Source organism: Gossypium raimondii, chromosome 1 (assembly GCF_025698545.1).
Source record: "Gossypium raimondii isolate GPD5lz chromosome 1, ASM2569854v1, whole genome shotgun sequence".
NCBI lineage: Eukaryota > Viridiplantae > Streptophyta > Magnoliopsida > Malvales > Malvaceae > Gossypium > Gossypium raimondii.
Window position 1 is genome coordinate 26788725 of NC_068565.1, and position 18177 is coordinate 26806901.

General features: G+C 30.3%; 1 protein-coding gene across 1 annotated transcript; it reads left to right on the forward strand.

Annotated features, from left to right (window-relative positions):
- The first annotated feature begins 8858 nt into the window (after positions 1-8858).
- Positions 8859-12798, forward strand: LOC105785500 (uncharacterized). The gene is made up of 4 exons (XM_012611600.2): positions 8859-9195; positions 9271-9351; positions 12182-12305; positions 12390-12798. The coding sequence occupies exons 1-4, from the start codon at positions 8921-8923 to the stop codon at positions 12435-12437; spliced, it is 528 nt and encodes a 175-aa protein (XP_012467054.1). The 5' UTR covers positions 8859-8920; the 3' UTR covers positions 12438-12798.
- Positions 12799-18177: the final 5379 nt, after the last annotated feature.

Here is an 18177-nt window from a genome sequence, read left to right on the forward strand (position 1 = left end):
CACAGTTTTTCAGGTTTTCGGGTTTCAATAATTTTCATTGACTCTTAGCCTTAGGTTTTCATATTTTTTAATTTTTTATTCCTTTATGCATTCTAAAAATTTATTTTTTCTTGTGTTAGTAGGTTAAAACACATTGCAGAATCCTTCCTCCTTACAATAGAATTTTTTGATGTCTAGCTAATTTTGGACTTATAATGCTATTGCGTTTGATTTGTTAGTTTGATTCTAATACATTCTGATTGATTGATATAGACACTTTTTAAAAGACTCACAATATTAATTCTTACCTCATTTAGAATATGATTTTCATTTCTGAGTGCATAACAGTGAGACTTGCTTAATTTTTCTTTTCTTAAGTATTGTGTTCTTTTCAGGCTTTCATAATGATACACAATACTATGATTGGGAAGTTGAGAAGGGATCAAGAGGTTTGAAATGCTTGGGATCAACAACATGACACTATTCTAGACACGATCAGTAAAAATTTGGAACGTCTAAGTATCGAAATTGAGCATCGAAATCATAATTAGGGAGATAAGGTTGATCGACCTCGTCTTCGTGCAAATAATGCTTGACGTGTCTCTTATGCAAATGATAAGACTTTGGTTAATAATGACTGTGGGCAACATTTTTTAGCTAAACCAAAGTTCAACATTCCACAATTCCGAGGGAAGTATGATCCTGAAGCATATTGTGAATGGGAATAAAAAATTGAACTTATGTTTCGTTACTATAAATGTCAGAAAGAGGAAAAGGTCCCACTGGTGACTCGTGGATTTTCAGATTATGCGTTGAGTTGGTGGATTCAACTTGGAATTAATCATCAAAGAAACTATGAAAGAGTAATTGCATCAAGGGACGAGTTGAAGTAAGTGATGCGAAAGTGTTACATTCCTTCTTATTACTATAAAGAGGTCTCAACGAGACTTCAACAACTTGTTCAAGGTAATTGATCTGTTGCTGAGTGCTTTAAGGAGATGGATATGCTTATGCAAAGAGCAAATATACGAGAGGATGAAGAGACTACTATCGTGCGATTTGTAAATGGTTTGAACATTTCGATAGCCAATACTGTTAATCTTCAAACCTATATTGATCTTAAGGTGATGGTACACAAGACAATGGAGATTGAGCAACAATTTTAACAACATCAATCTCATCCATTTGGCTCATCACACAATTATTGAGGTACAAGTTCTAATTCTACTTTCATGAATTCAAAACCTTCTTATGGTACTAATAAGTTACTGCCAAAACATGCTGAGACTAAACCTTTTGAGTGGAAAAGTGGGGCTCCTACAAAACATTCTTCTACATATTTTAAGCAACCCGTTTCTACTAATTTTCACCAAAACAACATAGAGCTCGTGACATTGAATGTTTTACATGTAAAGGGCATGAGCACTGTAGTCGTGATTGTGGTAACACGAGACTTTTGTTGATCAAAGAAGATGGTGAACTTTGTGAACCGGAAAAAAATGATAATGAGAATTTTTTTTCTTGAATCTCTAGAGTTAGATGAGATAGAAACGTCATGTTCTCCTATTGAGATAGATTGTACTGAATTGAATATTCATAATACTTGTAAGGGGGATATGAGATGTGAGGAAAAATCATGTGAAAAGACAAAGAGAAATGAGGCCTTGAGTGATAAAAGTCTACTTAATGGTCCAAATTTGGTGAGTGAAAATCCATATGAGGTAAATTTGGAGAGTTTTCAAGTGAAAAAAGAAAATGAAAAGAAAGAAAATACCTTTACAAAAGTGAGGAATGATTATGTTTTAATTAAATCTAACTCAAATTTGTTTAGTAGTATTTCTTTGTTACAAGATTTCTAGGATCCATTGACGGACTCTCAATTATATTACCATATCATCGATAGATGATTTTACTTGTGGGAAAGAGGTAAGTTGAACATTTATAATTCTCCACAGGTGCTAGATGGTAAGAAAAGTAATGATACATTGGAAATTGAAATATGTAGACATACCTTGAATTTTTTGATAAGTATGCTATTAATTTTATTTTTCCTTACGACATGTTTTCTCATTGGTCAAGTTTCAATAAACAATGGTCTGAAAGTTCAATTGATTTTATAGGTTTATCTAGGTATTTAAAGCTTACTTTTGTTGCATTTAACAGGTTTATTAAAGAACCTCATGCATTTGATCTTGGTACAAAATTTTCTACCTTAGACTTCAAATATAAATTCTTACATAATAATATTAAAGTACTTGATTTTTATAATTATGGTTAATTCTTGACTCATCGTTGAAAATTCTTATGGATGACCATGCATATTCAAATAAAGTTACAGGTTATTTTTTACTCGAACACTCATGTTCCTAATATTCCTTTGTTTAGTGTTAATGGTTTGTTTTTGAATGAGAGATAATTAATCCATGTTGATTTGGGAGATCAAAGTCATATATTTGATCCTGGAGATAGTTTTGGCGCACAAGAAAGCTTAGGTAAACATTTTATTCATTTTATTGTTATTTATTCTAATCCCTTTTCTTTTTGTGCAGCTAAAGATTCTGGGACGAATCTTTTTGAGGAATGGGGGAATGATACGAGTCTCAAGGCACAATTTCAGACCCATGGATGTGATGGGCTCACACTACCTCAAGGCCCAACAATATGTAAAAAGCCAAGAAAATCAAATCAGGGTTCAATTAAATACAAGATTGAAGGATGAATCTTTTCGAGGAAAAGGGGAATGATACATGCACGGATGGGGTGAAATTTATTAAATTCCATTCATCGAAGCTGGCAATTTTGAAGCTTAGGAAATCAGCAGACTTGCAATGAGTTTTTGGATGGGATTTTCGCATTTTTGGGTTGAAATGTCTCTAAGGCATTTGAATATCTATCTCTCAGCTTCGAAATGCACTTTGAATCACTCAATTTTAAGTTTGGAAGCTCAAGTTATGACCGTTTTAGTGAAGACTGCGCAAGTAAAATTTCTGAACGAGATTATGACGGGAATTACGAGTTTCGAGCTTTTAATTCGAGTTTAAATCATATTGAGTTCTGGTTTTAGGCTTAATTTTTATTATATATAAGCCCAATATTATATTTATCAGCTCTTATTATTTTATTATTTTATTATTTATTATTCTGAATTTTTAATAATTATTAAGTAGTTTAAATTATTTAGGAGTTTTATGTCAACAAGAAAGTTAAGTTTAAAACTACTTCTTGTTTAGATTAATTAGAGTTCTAGTATACTTAAGAGTTTTATTTAGATTTATTTAGCTAGCCTATATATAGTGATACGAACTCGATTTAGTAGATTAATTCGAGTCTATTAAGTGCCTGATCGTTAAACGAAGAAGTATGATTTGATTTTAGAAGTTAATTGAGATGAGGCTAAGTTTGGGTTAATGGTAATCAAGGATGGCTCAAAATTGGAAGGAAAGATGTATTTAGGTTAGGATGGAAATAAAGGAGTTCGGGTTTTGGTCGATGGTAAATAAAGGTATGAAATGGTTTAGGTTAGGTTGAACTGAATTTGGTTTTAGAATTTGGTTTGCAAAGGAAATGGTTCGAAATGGGGCTTAAGGATCAAGTAAGAACCAGCACTATATTGAGTGCCGACCCAAAACTTATAAGACCTTAAGGTGAACAGAATTGGTAATTTTTGAACCTTGACCCGATACTTAGGTAAGTATGAACCAAAGGTATAATTGGGTGAACGCCACACTCGTTAAAGGGAGTGATAAGTTCAAAAAGAGACTCGGGTAGATGCCACTAGAAGCTAGATAAGTCTTTCGGGTCTCGAACGAAACTGGAGAGAAAGTGTCTCACAAAATCGGCAGCAATTCATTAACAAAAATGTCAAAAGTTCTTTTTACAATGAAAGAGCAAAGTATTTATAGCCTATCTACTAGCTAGCTGAATGGTCAGGAAACAAGCTTAAAGACTAAGTAAATGTATCTAGAATAAGCTAGAAAATTCCAGAATTAAAACCATTAAAATGCTGTAGCTAAATTCAGCTGAATGTGAGTCCAAGAGGCAGCTTTTAGATTAAGCAATGAACTTGGAAAACTTGAATGGTGCATGGCAGCAGCTAGGTTTGGCTAATAAGCTTAAATAAGCTCATTCAATGTGCAACTATTGCTGAAAAGTTACCAGCAATTAAAGAGGTCTTGAGTAGTCATTTGAGGTGTGAAAACTCTGAAACGAACAACCATATCATGTGAAAAGGATTCCAGTAATGTGAACATCTTTAAAATTGCTTGGAGAGCTCATTGGCTGACTTGGGAAAATAGAATGGGTGGCCGAATAATTGTGAGCAGACATGGCTTTTTAATTCCACGAAAAGGCACCTAAAGACACTCAAAACAGTAGCTGGTTTCCTTTAATTCGGCTCTTTGATAAATGAAGCATTAATTGGTACTAAACTTCATTTATATGCTGCTCATGCATTCCCTCAAATGGGTGGAACATTGATCGCATTGTGGTGACCAAAAAAAGCATTTGGGAAAGAGGAATCAACACCATTAAATTGTCGTCCAAGCATGCACCTGCACATTAAATTCGTCAATTTAAAGCAGCTTTGAGGCACATTTAATCAGCAGCATTAAATTCGGCTGGACACAATTTAGACATCATTAAATTTGTCTAAACTTTGGACATAATTAAAACATCTGAATCTAGGACACATTAAAAAGTTGTACTAATTAGAACATATTTAATAGACTTAAGACATATTAATAACATGCATAAAACATATTTAACACACATAATTAAATTTGTCCAGATTTAAACAAATTAAACACTAACTAATTTAACTAATTCAAATAATTTATTCCAGCAGCTATATTAAACCATAAATTAAATTAAACTGGATTTGATCTGATTCGAGCTCATTGAGCTGAAATTGAGCTAGGATCAGCTTGCAAAAAGTTGTACGGAGAGTTCGTGGAGTTGGCCCAAATGTTCTCAACGTTTCCAACAATTATCTCGTCCCATATTTAATGAACTAAAGCCGACAAAGCTTCCTTAAATTGCTTAGCTCGAGCTCACGTAATCGGTCCTTGAGGAAGCACTATAGGATCCTTGCTCGAGCTCGATTCATTCCAGGGCAAGATCGCATCATATAGGCCTTTGCATTGTACACAAATCATTCAATTCATTATTATTCTACTTCTTTTTTAACTTCATAAATTCTCTTTGAGTTTTCTTTTTAAGAATTTCTCTTGAGTTTCTTTTAGAAGAGTTTTAGCAATCTTTTCAGATTGTGGAGATCATCTTCAAAATTTTTCTTACCAAGTTTTCTTTATTGGAGGGGAAATTAGAGCCACTTGAAGGGGGTTGTGGATTCTTCTTGTTTCCAAGGCTTCTTAGGACTTCTACATATCACGTTGTGTCAAAACTCAAGTTTCTTTCCGAACGTCTAGAGCCTTAAGTCAAACTCGCGACTTTAACAAACTTTACAATCTGCTTCCGCATTCATCCACATCATCCTTATCACATTGGGCTCCTTAAAGCTCACCCACTTTACTTATGTGTTACAGATAATCCTCGTGGTTAGAACTTGGATGCGGTCGTCGATGATACTCTCGGAAATGGTTTTTAAATAAATAGGAATTTTATTTATGATTTGGATTTTTATGAACTTTATTGCTATTTGAGATTTTTTTTTTCTTAAACTATGGTACTGTGGCATGAGACTTTACTTTGTGGATTTTATTCTAATTGCATGACTTGATTTCATGACATTAAGTTTTAAAAATTGCATAAGTTAGTATTTGATAAGATTTCGTATGAAACTTGGTTTTAAAATAAAATCATCAATAATATATTTTTCATTGCATTTTTAAAATATTTAGTATGAAACTTCGGTTTTAAAAATTAGACTTCGTTTTCAAAATGTTTAATGTTTACAAATAAGTTTTCTAAAGACATTTGATTTATGAAGTTAATATGTTTTTATTTCCCAAATAATGATGACTAACCAAGTTCTCTAATTTTGAATAAAAGACAAATGATTTAGAAGTATGATTGAAAATCCAAATAGTTTTGAATAAATGATTTAATGTTTACAATTGAGATATTATTTATTCCGATTCCTAAAATTTGCACGGTTTTATGAAATTAAAATAAACGTTTTATTTAATTTGTTTTGAATTGATAAGCAAATAGTTTTAAAAAAATTGAAAATTTTGAAAGTTTATTTCGGTTATTTCTGTGGACAAAATGGTTTTTGAAACGAGATTGAAAATAAAGTTGAACATTCGATTTTACTAGTTTTGAACAAACTGCGTGAATTGTTTAAAAAAGTACGTTTGAAATCAAAAAAGTCTTTCTCGGCCATTCCGGTGGCCAATGTAACTTTCTGAATTCAGTCATAATGACTGGGCCGAGTTTGGGGTGTTATATGATTTGTAAATCTCATCTTAAAGATCCATGACTTATTTTGGACATTATTAGAATATTCTCAATGTTGATTTCATTGCTACTTTGATGGGGATTGAGATTGTAAATGATTTAGTATGTTTGCAAGTCAAAATAACATATATTCATAAGACTTATATAGGTTTTATACTGAAAGTTGTTAACACTTATAATGTTAATTAGTAATTCATTGTTGTGAGTACATTATATAAGTAAACAAGTAAGTTACTTCGTTTACAAACTAAGTTGGAGAGAGATCTAAATCTTAGATACAAAGGTGAGTTTGTTATATCATGTATGAAAGAATTTAGATTACTATTTATATGTGGTTAAAGATAGCAATTTCTCTCTCATGACAAGGCCCCATGGATGTCGTGAAACAAAACTATATAAACAATTGCATTATGTTGATTGTTATTCTTTCGCAATTCCACTTGCAATTGTTACTACTCCTATAAAATCCCATGTACTAGCAACTATTGACGATGCTGTTTCAAGTTTGGTCACGATTTCTCACGCATATTTTTAACAAAATTTCAAATTATATAAAGGAGGAGTTCACAATGGTTAAAAGGTTTTATTTAACTCAATTTTTTTCCCTAGCAACCGGTGATAGAGGAAAGAAGATGATTAAAGGTAAATCTATTGTAAGAAATTCATTTGACTTAGTTTGATGAAAAGCAACAGTCTACATAAGCCTTTACTAATATCATAATTTCACCATGTTTTAATTATAACTTTGATCTTTGGTAAAATCTTAACATTAGTGCCTTTCTTATTCAAAATGATGCCAATTCTCTTTTCATTTTATTGACCCTTTTATTGTCAATTCTTTACAATCAATTCTATATCTCGATTCAAAGATTTACATTTTAACTCGACTAATGATATTTTTAGTGTTTAATTTAACCAATCGATATAATAAAATAAAACAGTAGACACCCTCAAGAGTTTAATTATTATTATCTCATAATGGTGTGAATTATAACACCAAAAATTTTGAGATGTTACACTCCCAAAACCATCTCATTAAAAAAAAAATCTCTCACTCCTTTTCTACTTTTTAATACCTAAACTCTTTCCTCATTTGCTCAATCCCTTTCTCTTTTATATTTTAACTTCTTGTGCTTTTTATTATTTTGAGTACTATTATAGGAAATGAAAATAATGATTATAAAAAGAATAAAAATAATGAAAACATATTATGAAATAATAACATGAAATTCAAAATCAACCTAATTTTGATTCAGACAAATTTTGATTGATTGAAAAATAATCTCTTTTAAATAAAAACTAAATAAAATTTAAGGCGGTTTATAGTATAAGGAGATATTTTGTATTTGTTTAGATTTTATTTGACTTATATAAATTTGAGTATTTATTTGAAATTCATAATTTTGAACATAAATTTTGTAAAAAATTTATTTGACTTGATGGATGAAGAAAGACGAAGAAGATGAAGAAAGAATTTTTACCCAAATGAAATTAAAAAAATATTTTTTCTCATATGATTTTAATCAGGGAAGGATGTTGTAAAATAAAGTGATGGAAATATAGTAAGTGTTCTATAAAAATAAAATAAAATATTAAAAAATGATATTAAAATAAAATATTAAAAATAAGGTTAACTTTAAATTTGAATCATCAATAAAATAGTATCAGATCATCAAATTTTAAAGACATATAAATAGTACTATACAATTATCTATATATAACATTTTCTTTAACTTAATTTAAATTTAATTAAATGACATAAAATAATTAAAATTTTAGAAAAAATAATTATGTCCGAACTATAGCTAAAAACAATTTGTAAAACCTAAAATAAATAATTAAAAATTAAAAGAAGAGATAAAAATTGAAAATAAAGAAAATGAGATCAACAATTAAACACTAAAATTAAGGAAAAAAAACTAAAAAACCTTAGTAGAAAGTTGAAAACTGTAGCCACCACTTCATTATTCGATTAAAAGTTAAAAGATATGAAATAGAAAACCATTTAAAATGGAAAAAGAAAAATCAACTGCCTAGAAGCTAAAAACAATTTTTAAAAATTGGTTGAAGAAAATAAAAAATATTAAATTTTGGAAAAAAATTAAAAAAATTAAAATTGTAAAAGAAGAAAAAATTTATTTTTTAAAATTTAATTAAAGTTAAATTAAGTTAAAAAGATATTAAATATAAATGAGTGCATGATAATACTTTGATATTTTAATGGATGATATATAATATTATAATGATGTCTAAATTTTGTCTAATATAAGTTATTCCTTTAGAGAAATAAATATATAAAAAAATCTAGAGGCATAAGTTTTTATTTTTATTTTTCTATTAAATATTTTAGACTAGATGGGAAGAAGGAGATAATAGTAAATGTAATTAGGCCTACTGCAATGAAACCAATAAAGTTTCGGCCCATCTCATTGTTGACTTGTTTTGGTCTTAAAATAAAAAAGGAAAAAGTTCATAAATCAAGCATAACAAGGTGAAGGTGCACTGAGCAGAGGTTAAATAAGGAATGGAAGGTGAGGAATTCGCAGTGGGTTGCTTCCTTTCAATTAAGACAACTTTGGGCGACGAATTTGAAGGTCAAATTATCAGTTTCGACCGCCTCTCCAACATCCTCGTACTTCAGGAGGGTTTGGAATCAGGACCCAGAAGGAACATACGGCTGCTGAAGGCTAATTACATTAAAGAGTTCTCTTTGTTGCGCCAAGATGAAGATCCTCTTGATGTTAAGAAATGTTTTTTAGACCTTACTAGCCTTCAAGCAAGAGAAGATTCTGCTATTAGGTAACTGATTTCCTCGTATCTAGGTTTTGTCTTATTAGAATTTCACTGAGTTGGGTTTTTTTTTTCTTTTTGCAGGCAAGCTGAGGCCGATTCAGAGAGGTTTGGGGTTGGAGTTACCAGTGAGGCACAGACTCTTTTTGATGCTTTGTCTAAAACGTATGTTCACTTCTCCTTCTACTCTTACTCCTCCTTCTCCTCTTATTTTTCTATCTTAAGAGGTGGGGAAATTTTGAAGGGATTGTTAAGATTATAGTTATTTTCTCAAGTATATAGATAGGAAATTGATTCTATATTGTTTTAAGGGATGCATATAAACCTCTTGAAAGCATAAAGTTGGTTAATTGTTGTGCGTAAGGGTTGTCCTGTTAAAAATAAAGGTTAGAATTAGCAGGGAGACAGAAATTTGGTTGAAATTGTAGGACAGGAGCGTGGAAGAGCAGTTCTCGGGTGAGGATAAAAGCATAGATGAAGGATATTTAATGCAGGATGGTAAAAATAATAGATGCATTTGTTGTGTCTCACCACATTGTGCTTACTGTTAGATAATCTGCCATAGTATTCACTTGCAGAAATGATAAATGTCCTTAGGAGAAGTATAGTGTTAAGTACCCCTAAGTGTGATGACTTCTAATAGGTTATAATGCAATGACTTAACAATTCATATGTTGCAACTAAGCAGAGTTTATTTTATTTTATTTGACATCAAAATGAACAATGTTAAATGAGGAATTTTTTAAAAAACTTTTATTAATGCGTTGAATATTATTAAGATGCCCCTACTTGATGAATAATTAAGATGGTGCTAAAATTATGAATGTTTAATTCATCTTAGCTAATTTAGGAAGGTTGAGGAGGAAGAAATAACATAGACATAGACGGGCAAGGGCCCTGTGGTAGCTTGTATCAAGTTTTTTTAAGATGCATTATATTTTTGAGATCTTTTCACAATCATAATTCATGAAATTGACTAACCCAAAGCCTTGATAATTATCGACCTTTGGTAATTATAAAACCGTCAGAATCTGTAATTAGATGAGCTAGGATTGTGCAAGTGTCATGTGCTGGGACTTTAGTTTTGCTATCGTGCTACTTTAGGCCTGCACCTTATGCCTTACTCCTTAGTATTCCTAAGTTCTGAATTCGAACACTTCACGTGCAAATATGATAGCTAATATGCTGTGAGAGAGTGTAGGAGAATGCTATAAGCTTGTATTAATGGTGCTTGACAAGTAAGCCAAGGGTTACACCATTTTACAGATGAGGGTAGGTTCCTTCAATTTAAAAGCCAGACCCCCTTAGTGAACGGCTAGGATACATTCTCTAGATTTTTCTTGGCCAGACCCTCTTAGACTAAGCTATAATACTTCCATGTGGTGAAGTAGATGATAAAGAATTCATGTAGAATTCTAAGAGGAATTGGAATGAAGAAATGGAAGTTTTCTTTATATTCTGAAATTTGCTGCATGAGTAGCCAGCCTTTTCATACATGAAAAATTAAGCTGTAATAAGAAAGAAAATCCCACCTAAAATCTCTCCTAAAGAATCGATCAGCTATACACAATCTCCTATATTGTAGTCTATCGATTCCTTCAATTTAGCCTATCAAATCCTTAGATTCTTGGAAAAGAATCCCAGATTTCCACACATTCTGTAGATCTCTGTAGCCAAAAGCCATGAGTGAACCTTCTTCTATTTCTGTAGTGATAATTGTTCTCTTCCCATTCATGATTATGAACATCCTAAAGCATAAAAAGAAGTAGTGCTGATCTGCAATTGCAACAGTAATCACTCTTCTAATTTGTGGGATCAGATTAACTAGAAATCTCAGAATCCTCCATCTTGACATATAGAGTATTTCCTATAGGATCTTGTTCATGTTGTTTTAGATTCAAGAGGTCTCCAATCCAAATTGAACATTAATCATTTTCATAAGCATAAGCAGTACGTAGCAATTTTGTAGACAGGTTAATTTGCATTACATGTTGCTATCAGCCATGTTATTTTGTGGATGTGCAGGGAAAGTTGTCTAGCGGCTTTCTAAAAAATCTTCTACCCTTCCAATACCATCACTAGCATTGGTGCGCTGCAGTTTGGTCTTCCTTACACTCCCTCCAGAATAAACCTGCTGGTTCCAATTCTGTTTAGAAGTTGGCTGAAAGCCATTCAAGCAATTGCAAAATGGCAGTTATTTCTCATTGTAGCTGCCAAAAGACCTACAGAAAGCATATACCTCTATTTGTTGTCTTGGTCCTAAAACAAACAAATTCCGTTGCTTTCTGTCTCCCAACTATGACATTAGCCTAATCTGTCCCGAAACATCCATAAAAAATTTAACTATGGTAGAAGAACCATGAAAAGAATAAATGAATATCTCTCATTTGTTTGGAACATAGCTGAAGTTGGAAATAGAATATGTTCTCATTGTCTAATCATCCCAAGTTCCACTTGTCCACTAAGGTGGGGACCTGTTCCATACTATACATCGTTGATTAGTTTCTACCGGATCTATCACAAAAGAGGAGTCTGGAGGCTTCCTGAGCCTGCCGGCCTGTCCGCACCATTTAGAGTGCCCTGGAGGCTTCCAGAGCACTCGGCCAGCCTTCCTCGCATGCACAGTTGCCACTATGGTTACATGTGCGGGCACTGCCCTCAGTTCTCACACATTGGCTGTGACATAAGCATTTGCTTTTGTTCTCTCAAAGATTTGACATAGGTTCATCTGTATCTTCTTTTCTTCTTTAATCCTTGGACATATCAGGATGATCTGGAAAGCGGAGCTATTTGCTTTTTAACTGCTTTCCTCCCCCACCAAAAGGTAGAAGCATTTTTAAGATTCATTCTTGATCTCTGGCTCTGTCTATTGACTGAATTTTGGAGGTACTAATTTGTCTCCATGGGCTTCTTTGAAGTTCATTAGTTTATTACTCCGTATAAATCATGTTGAAAACTTAACACATTTTACGATAACATAAATGCATATGATCAGGCTACCTGTTCGCTGGGACAAGACTGTCATTGTTGTAATGAATGAGGTGCGTGTGAGCAGTCCATATCTCCCCGAGTCTGTTAGTGGAGGAACTCCTGCAGCCAATGAACGAGTGAGAAAAGTGGTAAAAAGCTCTAAGGGACCTTCATATTTTTTTTCTGGTAATACGATTCCTATATCATTTATTTAAGTTAAATTTCTTTTCCAGCTGGAGTTTGAAAGGAAGAGGATGCAAACTCGCGGTACTAGCCAGTGACAACCTCACATTTGTGTTCAAAGGTTGGAGAAACCAAAATGTGTTATGATTGGTATTATTGTGGTAGTTCTTTGGCCTCACATTTTTCTTATTTTATTGAAAGAGTTTAAACAAATGCCTGATACTGAATTGTTAGTCCTAATATAATGCTACCTACCTTTTTTAGATGAGTTTGTTGGTAATGAAGCCAGTACAAGTTGGGGGAAGTTGGGTTATGATTTTAATTTATTGGAAATTTTGCTTTATAATCCATTTCCAGCTGTACTAGGTATACAAGATTATGTAACACCCATGATCTGGGTGAGAAAAAAAAAAACAAATATATATTTATCTTTGGATGAGGCTTCGTTATTTATCTTCATGATTAAGGTTCAAACATTGGTATTGTGTTTTTAAGTAGCTCTTTTAATGATTTTATATAAACTATTAGAAAACGTATAAATTGTTTTCTTTTCTTGGAAACATTGGGTTTTTTTTTTGATTGATTTTGCTCAAAGTATTTTGTTTGGCAAATTTTCCTGAAATATATTTTTCAAAAATTGTTTTTATTGAAACAAATATAGTATGAAATATATTTATTACAAAATATAATAGAAGTATTTTTTCTTACAATCAAAATTTATTTTATAGTGAGATAATACCAACTTTTTACCTGGCCATATACGGATTTGGTTGTATTATATATATCAATAAAAATATATTAAAAGTATTTTATAATTTTGTATAAATTTAATTTTATAATTAGTATTACAAATAAATTTATGATTTTTTTATATTTTGTAATTCAATATTTTATTTGATAAAAATAATGTCTTAGATTATTACATGTTATATACAATTTTATAGATTGAACATAGATAAAAACGTGTTTACGGGATCTATTAAATTTATTTTGTCTAATAATATATTTACAAACTATAAATGAATTAAAAGTTTAAATCTTATTTATTAATAACTTAATTAATAAACTTAATTTAAGTTTATTATTTATTCATTTATAGTTTTTAAAATATACATAAATATATTAAAATTTTGATAATTTTCGTCTCATGAATTTAATATATGTAAGCTTTTTGCAAGGGTTGATTGAAATAAATTTTATTTTTTAAAATTTAATATTCATTCTCGCTCGGTCATGAGGATTAATTATTTAAGGTCGACCACTCTCGTACCCTTTGTAAAAAAGATCGATAATAAAATAAAAAGAGAATAAATAACCAAAACAAATTAATGGCCAGAGAACATGTGTTCATCAAGACCTGTGCTGCCGAATAAATGAAAAGTTATAAAGTAAAAAATATCAAAAAAAAAAAAAGAAAGAGAAAGTTATAAGGTAAAAATCCTTAAAGAAACCTCTAGGACCAAATTGAATAGAATTTAAAATCAAATCATGAAACAAATTAAATAAATTAAAACTTGACCTTGGATTTAATTAAAACTTAAGCTATCTCAGGTTAAATTAAATAATAAAAATCATTTCATAAATTACATGGCATGGGATCAAAGCATTGGAGTGTTTAAATAAGAAATAACAGAAATAGTTTTGTTATTCAACCCTTTATAATCGTCATGAAGAAAATATTTAAGGTTTCAAGACCCGTTCATTTCATCTCAGCGCTGCAAGCATCTCTTCCCTCACTCTTTCATTTCTTTTTTCCTTTTCTTAGTTGTCTCAAATCTCGGGCATCTCTACCAAGTCCTCACCTGAATGTATATACTGGACTTGTTCGCACATCAAATACAGCTCCAAGTGTTTGAAAGGCATATACTATTTTCCTTCCTACAAAATCCTGAGATCAAATTTAAGTGGACACATAAAAAGTAAACAGCAAAATTATAAAACATAAAAAACCAGTTAAGAACTAATCATATTTTCCTTAGGTTATCATAGAATTATCAAATAACAACTTATTAGTTTGTATATAAACCAAACAAGTTAAAGGAACCAAAAGCATGCTCCAATGCGATTAAATCAGACACCAAATAAATTCGAGTTTTTAAAATTACTAGAGTCTAATGATCTAATGATCTAAATCATAAAACAAAAGAGCAATGTTCTCCGTAATCACTTCTATGTGTGCCAATGGTCATGACTTCCGCTATCTCCCATCTCGTGTGGGGAGAAGAAGTTGCCTTATACTTATTCTTCCATGGCCAATCTTTGTTATTACTTTGGGTCGTTTAGTTAAAAAAAAAAAAAAAAGCTCTTGCTATTCCCTAACACTCCAACCTTGATATCACCAGGAAAGGTGAATTGTTAGTCTATACATTTTGAAGCATTCTACCATTGTTGCCCGGCCAAAGTAATTCTACTCTAGTCACATTCCCATACTTTTTTAGGGGGTTTCTTAAAGTATTCATTAGGGCAAGTCTAGTGATTAATCCTTCACGTTCTGTAAGCTCATACTTTTTTTTATGGGATTTCTTAAAGTAATCATTAGGGCAAGCCTAGTGATTAATCCTTCACGTTCTGTAGACCCATTAAAAAGTAGACACTAACCACAAGTTTTAAAGAACATTCCCTTACTTTTAGTTTAATGAACTCTTCAAATGTGGGGAAACATTAGTTCTATTGATTATACTACACTACTTTTATAGCTTAATTTTTTTTGTTCCTAAGAATAATATTTCTAAATTTTTATATTTTATTTTTAAATAAGTAAAAGATCATTTTGAAATTTGAAATGAAATTATTAGATATCTTTTAAGATTTATGATAATTTTTTAAATCATAAATTGAAATATACGTAATTTTAAAATAATCAAAATTAAATGTATTAAAAGTATTTAAAATTTAACTAAAGAGATGATATTTTATTTTTAAATAATTAAAAATTAATTTTGGAATTTGAAATGGAATTTGTTAGGTATATTTTAAGTTTTAAGATAATTTTATTAATTCTAAATTGAAATATAATTTTTAAATTAAAATTAAATATTTTAAAAGTTTTAAAGGTTAAATAAAAGGTGATATTTTAAAAATTATAGTATATTAAACAATTTAAATATATTATGCATGGGTTAATTAATAACATATAATTGATATATCATATTTAATATATTAGATAATCATATTGTTTTATATATCTATACTCTATATAAAAGCACGAGTTGAACAGACTAGAATATCTTTTATTGTTCATTATATTATTAAAATAACATAAAAATAAAAATCTATTAATATATTACTAAGTATTACTGGATAGTAAAAAAGTGATATTAGTTATCTATTATTTTATTGAATATAATTGGATAAATTAAAATAAAATAATAACATAGATATTACATATATTATTAGTTATTATATCCTAATAACAAAAGTAATCTCTCTAATTATGTATGTTGTTTTTTACCGTTATTATCACTTAGATTTTATATCCATATTTAATTAAATTTATTGTTTTAAATATCACTTAATTAGTGTTGTACTTATATACAAATTAAACTAAGATTTAGATATATAAAGAGATGCATTAGTAAGGCATTTTCATTCAACTAATATTTATAGAATCATTGGAAAAAATTGTGATAATTAAAACTTAAATCACAATTATTAGTTAAAAAATTTATGTATAAAAAAAGTTGGGAAAATTTTATTGATGTAAAATAAAGTTATTATTTAAATATAATTTTAAGCATCTTAATTATCACTTAATTAATAATATAGTTAATTATGTTAACACACTATTGTTTTGAATAATATTATTTTGCATTAATTATATAAGTAAAAATATATTCTATGTTGAATATGTTAAAAATGCTATAATTATGATTTGAAAATTTTCTATTATAACTAAACAAAAAATAAATTATAATATTTGAATCGATAAATTAATATATTTTAATTATATTCAATAATTAAAATAAAAATATTAATTTACATTAATTACTTTAATTAAAATGTAATATTAAAATTTTAATTAAATATTAAATATTTAAAATCGCATTAAATACATGTAACATTAGAAACTAGTTAATTAATGAAGAGATGGGATTAACCAACATATTAAACAATTATGATTATCTAAAGAACATGTTAATTTGTTGACTATATAAAAGGTGGGGAAATAATCGTTTATTCATCTTTCAATATGCGTTTGGCTTATGTTTTTTTTTTATGAATTTATTATCTAGTTTTTGAAATAAATATAATGCGGCTAAATTTGATAAGAAAAAGTCAGTTTTAAAAAAGAAATTAGGGTCTTGGGCTGGGATATTTAGAGAAGTATGTTGACTTTGAAGAGAGAGTAAAAACACGTTATACAGGACGCACTTTCTGACTTTTTGATACATTAGTTTCTTTGGTGGCTTTGTCATTTAGTCTTGAGTTCTGATGCGATTTCCAGAGCATGGGTTGTTCGGAAAATTACTCGAAGGGATTGGGTTGTTTGGAAAATTACTCGAAGAGATTGGATCATCTTGAAATGGTTTAACGGATAAAAACCTCGACCCGTAGTGGTTGTAGCTAAGAACCTTAGCTATATTAAAGCAAAGACCTGTTAACTCTTGAACCTACTAGAACTTTAGTATAAACAAAGTTGCCACACTCCGGGATGGTGAACGGAGTGATAAGACAATTGGACGCCACAAACTCGGAAAGTTTAATAAGTTCAGTTTTTAGTTCAACGAAGAACCCAGGAAAAAATTATCACAAAATAAAGTTTATATTCAGAAATTTGGTTTATAAAGTTCTAACCTTACAAATGACAATTTCGTAAGTATTTATAGGACTCTAAGATGACTAATCAAATTCGACATCTAGGTGTTCACATTAGCCTTTAACATGTTCACACACAAAGTAATAATTTCAGCTCTTGAATCATGGTGGATGCTTGCATAAGTTGAATAGTCACAATCCTTTCCCAAATCTGTTTATGAATGCTTAGTCAAGAAGAAAGCTTAAATTTCATGAATGATCAGTATTTAATCTTCCTTCACTCCCCTTGGCCGAATGATAGATGAATGGGACATGCATCTCGTTTAATTTGAAGCTTTAATGCGTCTTGGGATGATGAATAGGCAGCATGCATTTAGTTGGTTCATCCCCTAATTTCGGTGCATGTTTGTGCTGGAACATTAGCCGAATTAATTGTGGTTTGACTTCCTTGAATGTTGTTCATGAAATCCTCCATGCATCAGTAAAATGATCAGCCACTTTCTTCCGATTTTTGTCACCGTCCATGCGTCTACATTATGGTTATGAATCCTTCCATTTTAAGAAATGCATGAAGCATGAATTTGGCCCTTCACACGAATAGTCATATGCACCACATATCCTTTGTGCATGAATTCAGTTTAATGAAGGTCTTTGAAGAGTCATGCATTTGTCCATTCGAATAACCACCTGCACACATATAAATAGACATCAAATGTTTGCAACACTTACACTTACATTTGACTAAGATATTATAACTAGAATAGACACTAGACTCTCACACATGAAATACATATAAACTTACTTGGAGACACACACACGCATATATGCACATATGCACATATTCAACATATATGGACAAATGACACAAACAAGACACCATGTGATAATTAACACACGCATAGACATAAATAACAAAACACAAGACTTATCTAAAATTCAGACATGACAAAATCTGCGAACTAAATTAAATTGCAAACTTTATTAAAATGAAATAAAAATTAAAATAATAAGGGCATATTTGGTTCGACGAAATGGCCATTCCATTCCGTCCCTATTCCATACGCTACAATGAGACATTTTTTT